Raw genomic sequence first — 11,973 nt, 5'->3', positions numbered from 1 at the left:
GGAGAGGCCAGTTCACCCGCATGGACAGGCCACCTCACCCGCATTGAGAGGCCAGTTCACCCGCATTGAGAGGCCAGTTCAGCTGGGAACTAGTTCTCACACCATGACCCCCCCCTCTCTGAAACATGCTGTCCGGCTGCAGAGGATGTGACAGAGTTTCCCATAAATACAGACTTTCTAAAAATATTGCCCTGCACACAATAGTGAAGGAAATGCTTGGAGAGAAAATAGCAGAAAAATAGACAGGAGTGACGTCACACACGCCTGATTTCTACTATTTCTGTTGGAATGAATGAGGATGAAAGTACCGACCACTCAACTGTAGCCTGGATGCAAAATCAAACCACCTGCTTTAGATCCAGGCCGATACTTTAATGGACCATCATGCAAACATAACCGCAAATATTTTCTTTTCACATTCAGCAAACAGAAAGAAAAGGCTCTGCAGGAGGCCGACAGAGGGCGCTATAGCGCCACCCTCCGTTGACAGACTCCTGCATGGCCTCACTCTGGAAACTCCAGTAGGAAATAGAATAATAACAATGAAAATGATGAACAACCATTTTTTATTGAAAGTGTGAGACAACTCCAAAAAAAAGAAAAAAAAGAAAACCAGCATAAACAGGAAGGTTCCATCTTTAAATATATTCATGAGGATGAATGTTGCTCATAGAGGAACTCCTGACTTTAATAAAATAACCTGAGCTGTTTTATTTATTTTAACCGTGCGGACTCCTTCCTGTTCCTCTATTTTTGGTGTTTGTGGATGAAAACATGGCACACTCCTCTCCTAAAATGTTTTTAAAATAAAGAAAAAATCTGTGATGCTTCATCCAATTGATTGTTTTAAAACCAATAAGCGCTAAATAAGCTCCAATTTACAATATATGTTCATGTAAAACAGGGGGGGGGGGTGTCAAGAAGGGGAAACAACAACAACAAAAAAATCACTTTGAAGTATGTACAGGCTAATATACAGCACTGAATAAATTAATACCAATTGCATATTCTTGTTCTTTGCTTTATTTACAGAAAATCTTAATTACATAAATAGTTCAGAAGGAATATTTCTGGCATGAAATAGGCTAATATTTCTCACCTGGGCTGGGGAACCTAATGGGGGCGGCACCGGCACCCAGCGGGGGGTGGACCGTCCCTGTGGGACAGATTTTAAACCTTCCATCCCTTTTTGTGAAATAAGCAGACCTGCCGTCATCAGGCTCCCGTTCAAGGCTCGGTTTTGCAAAAAAATAATAATCAGATAGATATAAAAAAAACCAGCTGAAAGCTTTAAGTGCAGCATGTGGATGTGGAGCTGCAGGTTCGGACGGGTTCGACCAGAACATGGCCGCTGCAGGCCTCCTCCCTAACACAACCGCTCTGCTGCTGCTTTACTCTTTTATTTCATGACTTCAATTCCATCGTTTCAGTTTTCTTTGCAATTGTGATTTTTGGAGTTTATTTAAATCCATTTGGGGGGGTGGGGTGGGGGTGTCCAAGCAGCAGGACTCAGCCGTGCTTCTGGTGAAAATGTCTTAGAGATATTTCCTCTGTTAACCATTCAGCTCAGTAGGAAACCTTCAATACTTGTGAATTTAAAAAAGCTGATTTATTATCATGGAGTATATTTTTATGTACCTGCAGATTTGTTCTGAAAATATCTTTGTTGATTCTCATCTGTCAGACCCTCATATCAGTCTCTGCGATGTGCTGAACTGCCCTGGCCCCCGTGCGCTCAGTCCTAATCACTTGGGAGAGTCTGCATTGGAGGGGGGCTCCCGCTGCCCCTCCAGGCCGCTGACCAGTCTCTGGATGCTCTGCAGCTCGTTTACAGAGTCTTTCATGGAGCTTTTGGGAGAGGCCGTCCTTCCAGCCGACCCTCCAGTCTTATGGTTGCTATGGTGATCGGGGGCCGGGCTGCTCTCCCGGCTGCCTGGTTTGGAGGACTCGGAGCCCAGGCCCAGGCTGCCGGGCAGGCCTGTGGTGAGTAAGCTGGAGCTCTGGGGCAGAGACACGGGGAGCTGGTAGGGGTTGAAGCGTAGGCGGGGGCGGGACGAGCCCAGGAAGGGATTCCTGGAGAGGGGGCTGGGGGTGCTGGTGGCAGGGAGAGCCGAGGCCGAAGCTGAAGCCGCAGCAGCTGCAGCTGCCATGTAGGTGTATGGATAGGGAAAGAGGCCCCCAAAGGGAGGCATGGGGATGCCCTGCAACACAGAGGAAAAACAGGCCAATTTAGATTCTAAGCAAAAAACGGATTCATTTGAGAAGATCTGAAAGGCAGGGCTGGTCTGACAGCAGAGCAACGAACATCTGAAGGAACTGTGAGGGAAAAACACAATGCAGCGATTTATACTAATCCTGCAGGTTAGCTTCTGTTTATTCTGGAGGTCAGAATAAACAGAACCAAGAGGATGAGCTCCTGTTCCCTGCTATCAGTTCAGTCCTGCAGACAGGAAAGGTTCCTTACCTGAGAGGCGAGCATGTGCTGGGACAGGTGGAAGGGGAAGGGGCTGGGCGTTCCTCCTGCGCTTTGGCCAGAGAGGCTGCCGTTTTCCAAAGCGCCGGCTCCAGAAACACTGGCCAGTAGATGCCCCATTCCCATAGCAGAGAAGGCTCCGGGGGCCATGGCGAACTGGCCAGGATGAAACAAAAGCGGTGATCCGGTGTTCAGGGGGTTAAAGAACTGCTGACTGTGAAGCCCAGACAGAGCCAGGCTTTGTAAGTGACTTGGGCTGAAGTGTGAGGGGCTCTCAGTTTGAACCACTAGAGGAGAGAAAGTGTCCTTAGTGGCCCCGGGGCCTCCAGCCTCAGGGTCCTTTGTCAACGCCTCCGTGGTGTCCTTCCTGTGCCTGCTCTCTGATTTGTCCTTCTCCAGATTCCTTATGCTGAATATGGATTCGTCCTTCTTCTCTGCACTGGGCCGTTCCCTCGCTCGCTCCTCACACCTGGAGCTGTAGGGGGACACGGGTTCGGCCCCTGGGCTGTTGGAGCCCGTGCAGCGTTCGTCCTGCTGCTCCAGCTCCTGCTCGCTGTCTGTGCACGCCTTCTCATCTGAAACCCACAAATTACAAAGATGTCTGAGACAAATTCCCCGGCAAGGCAACAAACAGACAGAACAGAAAAAACAACAACAACCACTCAAAACGAGCTGATTAGGAGTCAAAGTGTTTCCATTTTTATTTAATAATGCAATAAAAAATATTTCTAAATGAAGCAAAGAAGGAAAATGGAATGTTTCTTATTTAGTTTTAAAAATGGGTCTAAATTCTACTGGTGGGGGGGTGGAATCAGAGGAATGAAGATGATTTTAATTTATTTTGAAAAAAAAAAAAAAAAAGAATTGAAATCGTTTCTACCAACATTGTTGAATTCTTGAGACTTAAAATCTCCTCAACTTTGGGAATTTTAACGACCTTAAATTTTATAAAGTTTCTAAATGGACTGGCACCGCCATGAAGGGAATCCATAAAACTGAAATCCTTTTCTGGTAAAGCCGGTGGGTCTAGGAGAGCGATGTGACCTTCAGACCTTTGGCCTGATTGGTCTCTCAGTCAGCAGCTGGAACATCTGGATCAGCATCCCTCTCACTATCACAGATCCTCCACTTTTAACACATTCAGGACTCAGTTTAAACAAACTGCTTAAAATCAAATCAACAATCTGCTCATTAGACTTGATTAGATCTCCTGCTGCCAAATGTCAGGATGGTTTTATTCTGTAAATATCTGAATATCTCTGACCTGCCCTATGAAGCATGCAGCCTCAATTTTGCTACATTTTTATTGTTTGTTGTGTAATATTTTTATAATCCTGCCCAGAAGGGAAAACAGTTGAAAACTTGCTTCACAGCTAAAAATGACTCAGAAATGTTCATTAACTGTCCATTTAAAATAAACGAATAAAATAAATAAAGTTAATTATTTTTCCAACATCAATAACTTCATTAATGTTTCTGTAAACATTTTAAAATAAAACTATTATTATAATAATAATAATAATAGTGATGATTTTATTGTTAGCTCAGGTAAATAGCAACGTAAAAACAGCCAGAGGGACAGAATCTGATTAATCCGATTTGATGAGCAACAGAGGAACGCTATCATTCCGGATTAAGCAGCAGAATCTAGGTTCGGATTCTGGGATTAATTCTGTTCAGATGAGCGGTGATATTTCTCACCTCTGCTGGTCCTGCTGAACCTCAGCGGGCTGCTGCTGGTGCCCAGAGGGGACTGGACTCCATCCCGGCCGGCCTGAGGCTCAGTGGAGGAGGCGTCCGAATCCGCGCCTTCACGGTCCGCTTTGCACTGGTCCTCATACATCCGCAGCGACGGCATGGTCAGCTGTTTCCTGAAAATTAATTCATAATAATAAACAATAATAATAATAATAATAGGAGGCGCGCGTGCGCACATGCCGTCATCGTGCAGGTGCTCCTACCTTTTCTCCCTCCTGCCGTTTCCAGTGTCTCTGAATCCTTTGGCAAAAGGATTGTTGTCGATTTTTAGCTGCGTTATCTGCCGGAAGAGAAGCAGGAGCTGCAGTGAAAAACCTGGAGGCCGACATTTAAATGAAGCACCGATAGTTTCAGCAGTTGGTTACTAATGCTGGGATTAAGCCACCGCTGCAACCCTGCAGCTGCATTATTAATAAATGTGTAGAAAGGGCGTTATTCTCATCATCGCCCCCCAGAGAGAAATATCCTTCATGGAGAAACAGGAAAATAACTGGAGCGCTGCAACAAATAAGAAGCATCCATTATTGATGCGGATTGGACCACAGCTGCAACGGCAGTCCGTTCCGAACTGGACCGGGTTTAGTCCGAACTGGACCGGGTCTAATCCGAACTGGACCGGGTCTAATCCGAACTGGACCGGGTCTAATCCGAACTGGACCGGGTCTAATCCGAACTGGACCGGGATCAGAGCTTTAAATCCGCCGCAGCCTTTCTAACTAGGTCTCATGGATGCTGCTTCTTTGCCACAAACTTTTAACAACATTTATTCCAACAGTTGAATTTAAATAAAATGGATCAGATTAAATTAGCAAAATATTAATAATTTTAAAAAAATCATTGTCGGGCCGCTCTATAATTGACGCCACCAAATAATCCAGTTTTTCTGCGTCCCTGCGCGCCGCCATGTGTGCGTAAAGCTGCGGCGCAGAGGCTGCCGAGCTTCACAGGAGGATAAATCTGCTCCTCACACAAATCCAAGCAATTAAAAAAGCAAGTGGAACATGGGAGTCCTCAGCAGGGAAATTAGGCGACCTACAAAATCAGATTAAGTCATGGGGGTTTTGGCGGTGGGGTGTGGGGGGCATTTATTATGCAAACCATAGCGGCCATATTAGCGGCTCACCTTGTCGTTCTGGTAGGCGGTCACCGCCACGAACTCGGTCTCCGGGAACACGTAGGTCCTGAATGTGCTGTAGGGCAGCTTGAGGATGTCGTTGGCCCGCACTATGTGGAACCTGGGCTGGTACTTGTGCATGGAGTTCAGGATGGTCTGGACCAACACACACAAACAGCACAGCTTTGGAGTAAATACCAGATCCGCTCTCTGCTCTCATTACTGTCTGTCATTAGTTCAGAGAAAAGGCCGCACGGTGGAGAAAAAACACAGAAAAATAAAACATGTTTCAGCTAAAAATCTGCTGAAATTATCCAAATTAAAGTAGAATTTCAAAAATTATTTCTGCTCTTATTTCCAGAGAATTAAAAAAAAATTAAATATACATAAAATATTTGAACATTTGAAAAAGAGCCGTAATGGTGATAAAATATGGATGATTTTTTTTTTTAGAATATTTCTAAACATTAAAACATTTAATTTATTAAACGCTAAAATCCTCCTGCAGCTTTTATGGAGCTGCTCATCAGTTTCTCTACATTTACCTCAACTTTCCAACTTTTTAACAATTTATAAAAAATAAAAACTACAAATAAAACGAGCCCAGAGATTTTAGAGAGCCGATCTATTCCGTTTTGGTGGGATGTCTTTCCCTCATATTTCCTCTGATAATCCTCCTGATCCTTCGGCTCACAGGATTTTTTTCCTCCCAGCAGAGGAGCTGGGATCCGGCAGGGATCCGGCAGGGATCCGGCTGGGATCCGGCTGGGATCCGCCGGTCTGCCGCAGAAAAACAAACTGATAATAAATCCGCTATGAAATAAATCAACTCTGCCAACAAGCTTCAACGCGTCTAAACAAGAAGATTCGGGTTTGGGAAAACTTTTGTTTTTATATTTTCATTTTTTTATCCAATAAATATTTTCTTGTTTTATTCTTGACTCAGGCGTTTATTTTATTTTATTTTATTTTATTTTATTTTATAGACCTGCTTTCCTAAGACTTTATCCACCTTAAATCCAGCTCCCACTTTTATAAACCATCCTCTACTTTCAGACAGACTTAGTTTACTTACAAATCCGTGCTTGTCGGAGATGTTGTTGGTGAGCTTGAGCTTGTGGAAGGCTACAGGTTTGGCCATCCACTGCTCGCCGGTGGCCGGGCTGTCCGGGTGGATGTACATCCTCTTGGGCATCTCCGGGTCGGCCTTGCCCGCCACCATCCAGCGGGAATTGTGGAACTTGTAGCGGCAGTCGTCCGCCGCCACGATGTCCATCAGCAGGATGTATTTGGCTTTTTTATCCAGGCCGTTAATCCGCACCTTGAACGGGGGAAACATCCGTCTGTAGGCGAGGAGAGACGGAGGGTCAGCGCGCTGCTGGAGGGGGGGCAGGAAAACTGCAGCAGACCTTTTTTATTCTTTATTACAGAGAAAAGCCAACTATCCTCTGTGTGTCGGTGTGTGTCGGTGTGTGTCGGTGTGTGTCGGTGTGTGTATTTATGATCGTTTTGAAGTGACAGCCTGTTTATAGAAGCAGAGCTCTGCTGCCTCCATGAAGGAGCTGCACAGATAAAAACCCAAAAAGGCTCCGAACTCAATCCCACTATCAGCCAGTGATCCTCTGACTGTGGGACTGTAAATAAACCACGTTTAGATCTAAAGCTAAAAGGAAAAAGGGAAAAAAAGTAGAACAGCAAATAAATTTACACCAAAACATTTTAGCTGTGATTGGAGCTAAAGCTGCTGTTTTCCCTCACTTCAGACTAACCATCTGTTGTTGGAGGCCTAATGTTTGCTGGCAGCTTGAATACTAAAGCTGAGTTTATTTTCTGTCTTTGCGGATCGACATGGAAACTAAACCCCTGAAAACAAACAGAAGCTGCGGGATTTTCTTACCTTCCAGACTTGGTAATAACCATTTCAGTCCCGAGTTTATGAAACTGGTCCCAAAGATCCTTGGCTTCCAGCGTTACTTTGGGGTCGTCATCCACTTCCTCCTCGGGCTCCAGGCTCTTCATGCTGCGGAGATGAGCCGCCTGATGGTGGCTGAGGGCCGGGTGCAGCCCAGCCTCCGCCGCTCCGGCCAGGCCGTGCTCCGGGATGGGCTTGGTGAGCGCCCCGGGAGGAAGGCTGAGCGCAGGGAAGAAGGAGGGCTGCGCCGCCGCCAGGAAGGCGGACATGGGGAAGTCGGTCGGCCGGTGTGGGTGGAAAGGGTGATAAGCCATTGCAGTCCCTGTAAAAACTGGATCTCTCATCGGTGCATCCACAAAAAAGCGAAGTGAAACAACGATGGATGATTTAGTGTCTCTCCGCGCAGACCAGCAGCCAGCGCAGCTCTGCGCTCCGACCGCAGATTATTTCTTCCAGGCGGCGCAGACGCCCGCAGCCGCTCGCCCAAACAGTCTCGGTGTTTTAGCGCAGAAAACAGCCCAGAATTGTTGCCGGTGCCTTTTCCCCCCTCGATGCCTCGGCTGCGTCCCTCGGTGTCGGCGGCGCTGTGGCGGCTCAGCCCGGCTGCACTAAGTCCGTCCTGCTCCGGTCATTCCAGCCTGACTGAGGAGATGTGGCCCTGTTCACTGCTGATCTGTTACTATCTCACATGTCTTTCCTGCCTCCATCCTCAGCACTAATGAACCAAGCCCCTTTGATTGCTGATTTTACGCTTTCTGGACCAATTGTGGGCCCCTATAGGCGTGGTTCTGACAGCTCCGGCCAGACTCTAGGAGAGCAGAGGAGGAGGGGTGGAGGGGCAAGAAGGTGTCGGAAGCATTAGCAGTAAGAAAACATGTCAACAGAATAAAATATTAACCAATGACAGGAAAGATCGGGAAATCCCACCCCCATTCCCAAGCCAAGCAGCGGGTCAGCCTCAGTGCCTGGCCGGTGGAGGCATCACCTCTCTCGGTTTGCTTTTTTTGCAATGTCGCCTCCGGAAGAAGGGGCAACCTGTCTGCAGACTTAGTGTCTAAATACTCACCTTTATTCGGGGGAACAGCTCCACGGCTTCAGTCCGTGTTTAGAACAGGAAATCCTCTCTGCACATCAGCCCCGCTGCAGGCGGCTGATCGTGGCGCGCAGAGCGGATCCGCTCCTAACCATCCCCGGTCAGTCCGAGGGGAGAGCCTCTCCGCCCGGCTGTATTTCCTGGTCAGGCGGCAGCAGCAGCGGAGCTCTGAGGCTGAAGAGGCGCAAAAAAAAAAAAAAAAAAAAGAGGAAACGAAATGATTCACGATGAATTTAGTCTGAGAAAAAAGAAAGCGGTGAGTTTCCACTTCACTAAAATTCTTCCTTGTTTGTTAGTTTACGGACCTTTCTGCTTTATTTTTAGATCATTTATTTTATTTTTATTTTTTATTTTTCTTGCTGCTCAGCGTCGCTGATGTTTCCTCCTGCAGCGCTTCTACTTCCACATCAGGAGGCGCAGCGATGATTTAGCGCAGAGTGGAGCTGAGAGCGGGCCGAGGCAGCGCGGGTCTCTGGATGGGGGGGTCTGGTCAAACGGTGCGGACCGTGCGGGGCTCCCGCACGCACAGGCCTCCAGACGCAGCCTGGGCTGCTGCTTGAACCCGCCTCAGTCAGCCAGAGAGGCGGCCGGCGCCAGTCTGCTGATGCGCCGCATCCACAACAATCTCCTGTCTCTTAGTGTTTAGCCTGAAGCGCTGCATGTGCGGGGCCCCCCCGGCCCCTCCGGCCCCCTCTGCCGCCTCATCTGCGGCTCCGCTCCACTTCTTCGCCTCGCTGTCAGATGTGAGCTCAGTCTTTTTTCCGTTGTTTTCGGTGAAGCAGCTGCTCTGCTGGAGCCACTTAGAAAACAAAAACAGAAACAAAAAGTGATCATCCTCTGAATAAGACAGACACGCATTTCCTATCGAGCTGCTTCCGCTGCGAGCCGCTAAAAATACCACGACTGGCTGCTAAAGAGCTCTGAATATTATTAATAAATCTAAAGTTTATATTTACACCAGGTTGGTCTATTATATTCTAATGCATTTTCATTGTTTTATTCGCTTTATTCCAGCAAAATTTACAAAAACAAAAAAAATACTATAAAAAAAAAAAACAGAAAACACGAAAAACAATAAAAACAAAAAAGAAAGAAAAGAAATGTAACTGAATTGGCTTCAGAGTTGCAGTAATAAATTATCTACTAACCTAAAATGCTGCCAATGTTGCATAAACAGTTGAATCGTTGCTCATCTCCAGTGTTGCTCACTTGTTGCTTCTGCAGCCATGTGGCAGCAAGCAGCATGCAGGCCGGGCCTGTCTGCACGGGATGAGCTCAGAAAGGACTTTTATTCTTTATAGGAAGCAACTGGCGCCAGAATCGCGTCAGAATGTTAAAAAATGACAATGCTCACATCCAGTGTTTGTCTGAAGGAGTGTGAAAGGAGGCCGCACCTGCCTGCAGCAGAGCGGCACCTCCAGCCCGGCAGGACTGCGGGTCAGAGGGAGCCGCTGACTTTATGTTGTTGTTTTCAAAGCTGATCAGAGAGGAGAAAAAATGAAGAACATATGGAGGCGGATAACGGTTTTCTGCCGGAAAACTCAGCTGGGTAATTGTATCAACAATGCTGGTGCAAATTAGTCACCATTTATTTGTTCTGTGCCCTCAAACGGCAGAGAAATCTCCATTACGCGCGATTTAAAAGTCATTAAGTCGGAGGAGAACTGCTGGTAATTCTCGGGGCTGTGCGCTGACAGATTAACACATCCTCTGTGTTGGGGATTAATGGAAGCAGACAGTAAAATGCTCTTTGATGGAGCTGCGGATGTGCAGCAGAGAGCAAAAAACGCGCAAAACAAACTTTGCATGTTAGATTTTTTCATAAAGTTAAGATGATAGAGAGCTTATTATCCTCATGATCTTGGAGAGGAGTTGGGAGGTTGGATGCGGGTCATCTGATCCCGCTGCAGCTCATATTTAAATATAATTAACCGCCGATCTGATGCTTTTTTATACAGGAAGTTGAAAAGAACATTTTTTTTTGAGTGTCCTTGGTTTGTCCGCTCGGTGCAGCAGAGTAGAGCTGCAGATGTAGAGATGTGCGTAAAAAGCGCATCCTGGCTGTTTGGATCAGCCATCCGGGCCAAAGATGCTCTAATTACAATTCAGTCAGACAGTTTTGCGCCACATTCGTCCATAATCGAGTATTGTTGTTTTGTTTCTCTCCTAGACATTGTTCCCTTCTTCCTTTCATCTCTCCATCTTCTCCTCCCATCTCCCTACATCATCTCTCTGCTATATTTAGCGGCTAGACTGAGGCCTTGGCGCCAGACCGTTTAAGACCTGTCAAAGTCCCTCATATTTCCCCTTGTCACATGGACCAGCGGCCCTCTCCTCCTCCTCCTCCTCCTTTTCTCTTTTCCTCCTCCTTCTGCCTCCCTCCCCGCCCATTGCACCCCCCCCCATCTCTCCTGCTTCATCTCTTCCTTCTCCTCCTGCTGCACTTTTCTTTTCTCTGTTTCATGAAATCAGCTCCAACAGTCTAACTTTTCGCAGCAATAGATGTTCTGTTCGCAGATCAGTTTGACTCCAAAATGGACTCTGGTCACTGAGGCGCACATTTCCAGTGACTGTCAGAGGAATGCACTTTGATCCACTGTGGAAAGCTAAGCCAGGCGACAGGTGGGACACCAGGTGGGGGCGCTGTGGTGATCCCCGGGAGGCAGGAAGAGTGACCGAAGTGTCACATCAGCCTCAGAAGGTCTGATCAGCTTCAGAGAAACTCTGCAGCTTCACACTGACTGAGGAAGATCCGTTTCATTCATCCTCATCCTCACTGATCCAGCGGTGCGCAAAAACTCCCGCAGGTTGATGAGTCGCTTTTATTAATGTGCCACAGATTCATCTGTTTCAACAGGCTGTCAAAAGTAAAACAATAATAATAAAACATTTATTTATTTCCCCTACAAGTGGATCAAATTTCCAAAGTTCTCAGAAATTCAAGCAGATTTTTTATTTGTTGGTATTTTTTCCTCAAACCTTCCTGCTGATGCCGCCTCCATCTCTTTGTTCTTCGGTTTTTATAATTTTATAATAATTACGGTAATCCTAATTTTCATATCAGTCAGTAGAATTAATTTCGATGCACTTTAAAATGAGTTTAAAGACAGAGAATAAATAGACCAGCATCAGCGAGTGTTTCAGCGCAATGTTTTAAAATAAATTATCCAGTAAAAACACTGAAACCGCTTTAAATTATTTTGCTTCTGATAAAAAAAACCTTCGGAGCTTCTGAACTTTTACGGCCGCAAGAAAAAAAAAGTATTACTGAGAAAATAATTAAAAAAGAATAAAGAATAAAAAACAATCAGTGAGTTTATTTATGGGAATAATGGCACCATGTTTAGGAATTAAATCAAACAATCAATTAATCCAGTGATGTAGAGAGATTACCCGTCAATTAATCCATCTGCAGAAAAGTTCAGTTTATTATTCTAAGATTGAAATTTAAACAGAATTTTATTTTATTTTAAAACAGCTGAAGGGCGGCGGCATATGAAAAATATTAGTAAAGGAATAAAGGCTGCGGATCAGCTGACCATGTGGGTCAAAGGTCAGCTGCTGTTTTTACTTCCGGCTCTTTAAAGTTGAGCGAACTTTAAAAAAAAAAAAAAAAAAAAAAA

General features: G+C 46.0%; 1 protein-coding gene across 2 annotated transcripts; it reads right to left on the bottom strand.

Annotated features, from left to right (window-relative positions):
* Nucleotides 1-543: 543 nt before the first annotated feature.
* On the bottom strand, nt 544-8,522 carry tbx2 (T-box 2). Of its 2 annotated transcripts, none has more exons than XM_015385011.1 (8): nt 8,324-8,522; nt 7,243-8,065; nt 6,421-6,688; nt 5,355-5,507; nt 4,435-4,511; nt 4,175-4,344; nt 2,465-3,048; nt 544-2,201 (listed from the first exon to the last, which is right to left on the bottom strand). In XM_015385011.1, the coding sequence occupies exons 2-8, from the start codon at nt 7,599-7,601 to the stop codon at nt 1,746-1,748; spliced, it is 2,067 nt and encodes a 688-aa protein (XP_015240497.1). In that variant the 5' UTR covers nt 7,602-8,065; nt 8,324-8,522; the 3' UTR covers nt 544-1,745. The 2 variants fall into 2 exon arrangements, with proteins under 2 accessions (XP_015240497.1, XP_015240498.1); XM_015385012.1 differs by having other exon boundaries at nt 545-2,201; nt 5,355-5,501; nt 8,324-8,519.
* Between the last annotated feature and the right edge of the window lie 3,451 nt (nt 8,523-11,973).

Source organism: Cyprinodon variegatus, unplaced genomic scaffold, assembly GCF_000732505.1.
Source record: "Cyprinodon variegatus isolate N-32 unplaced genomic scaffold, C_variegatus-1.0 Scaffold329, whole genome shotgun sequence".
Taxonomy (NCBI): Eukaryota; Metazoa; Chordata; class Actinopteri; order Cyprinodontiformes; family Cyprinodontidae; genus Cyprinodon; species Cyprinodon variegatus.
This window is presented reverse-complemented; position numbering and strand designations above follow the sequence as displayed.

What these genes read in the sequence shown, in the direction of transcription:
- tbx2 (XM_015385011.1), bottom strand. Translation starts at nt 7,601, where the DNA reads ATGAGAGATCCAGTTTTTACAGGGACTGCAATGGCTTATCACCCTTTC. An exon ending in TCTCCGACAAGCACGGATTT is followed by an intron (nt 5,508 to 6,420) that starts GTAAGTAAACTA and finishes TTGTGTGTGTTG; the next exon opens with GTCCAGACCATCCTGAACTC. An exon ending in GTTCAGCAGGACCAGCAGAG is followed by an intron (nt 3,049 to 4,174) that starts GTGAGAAATATC and finishes TGTGGGTTTCAG; the next exon opens with ATGAGAAGGCGTGCACAGAC.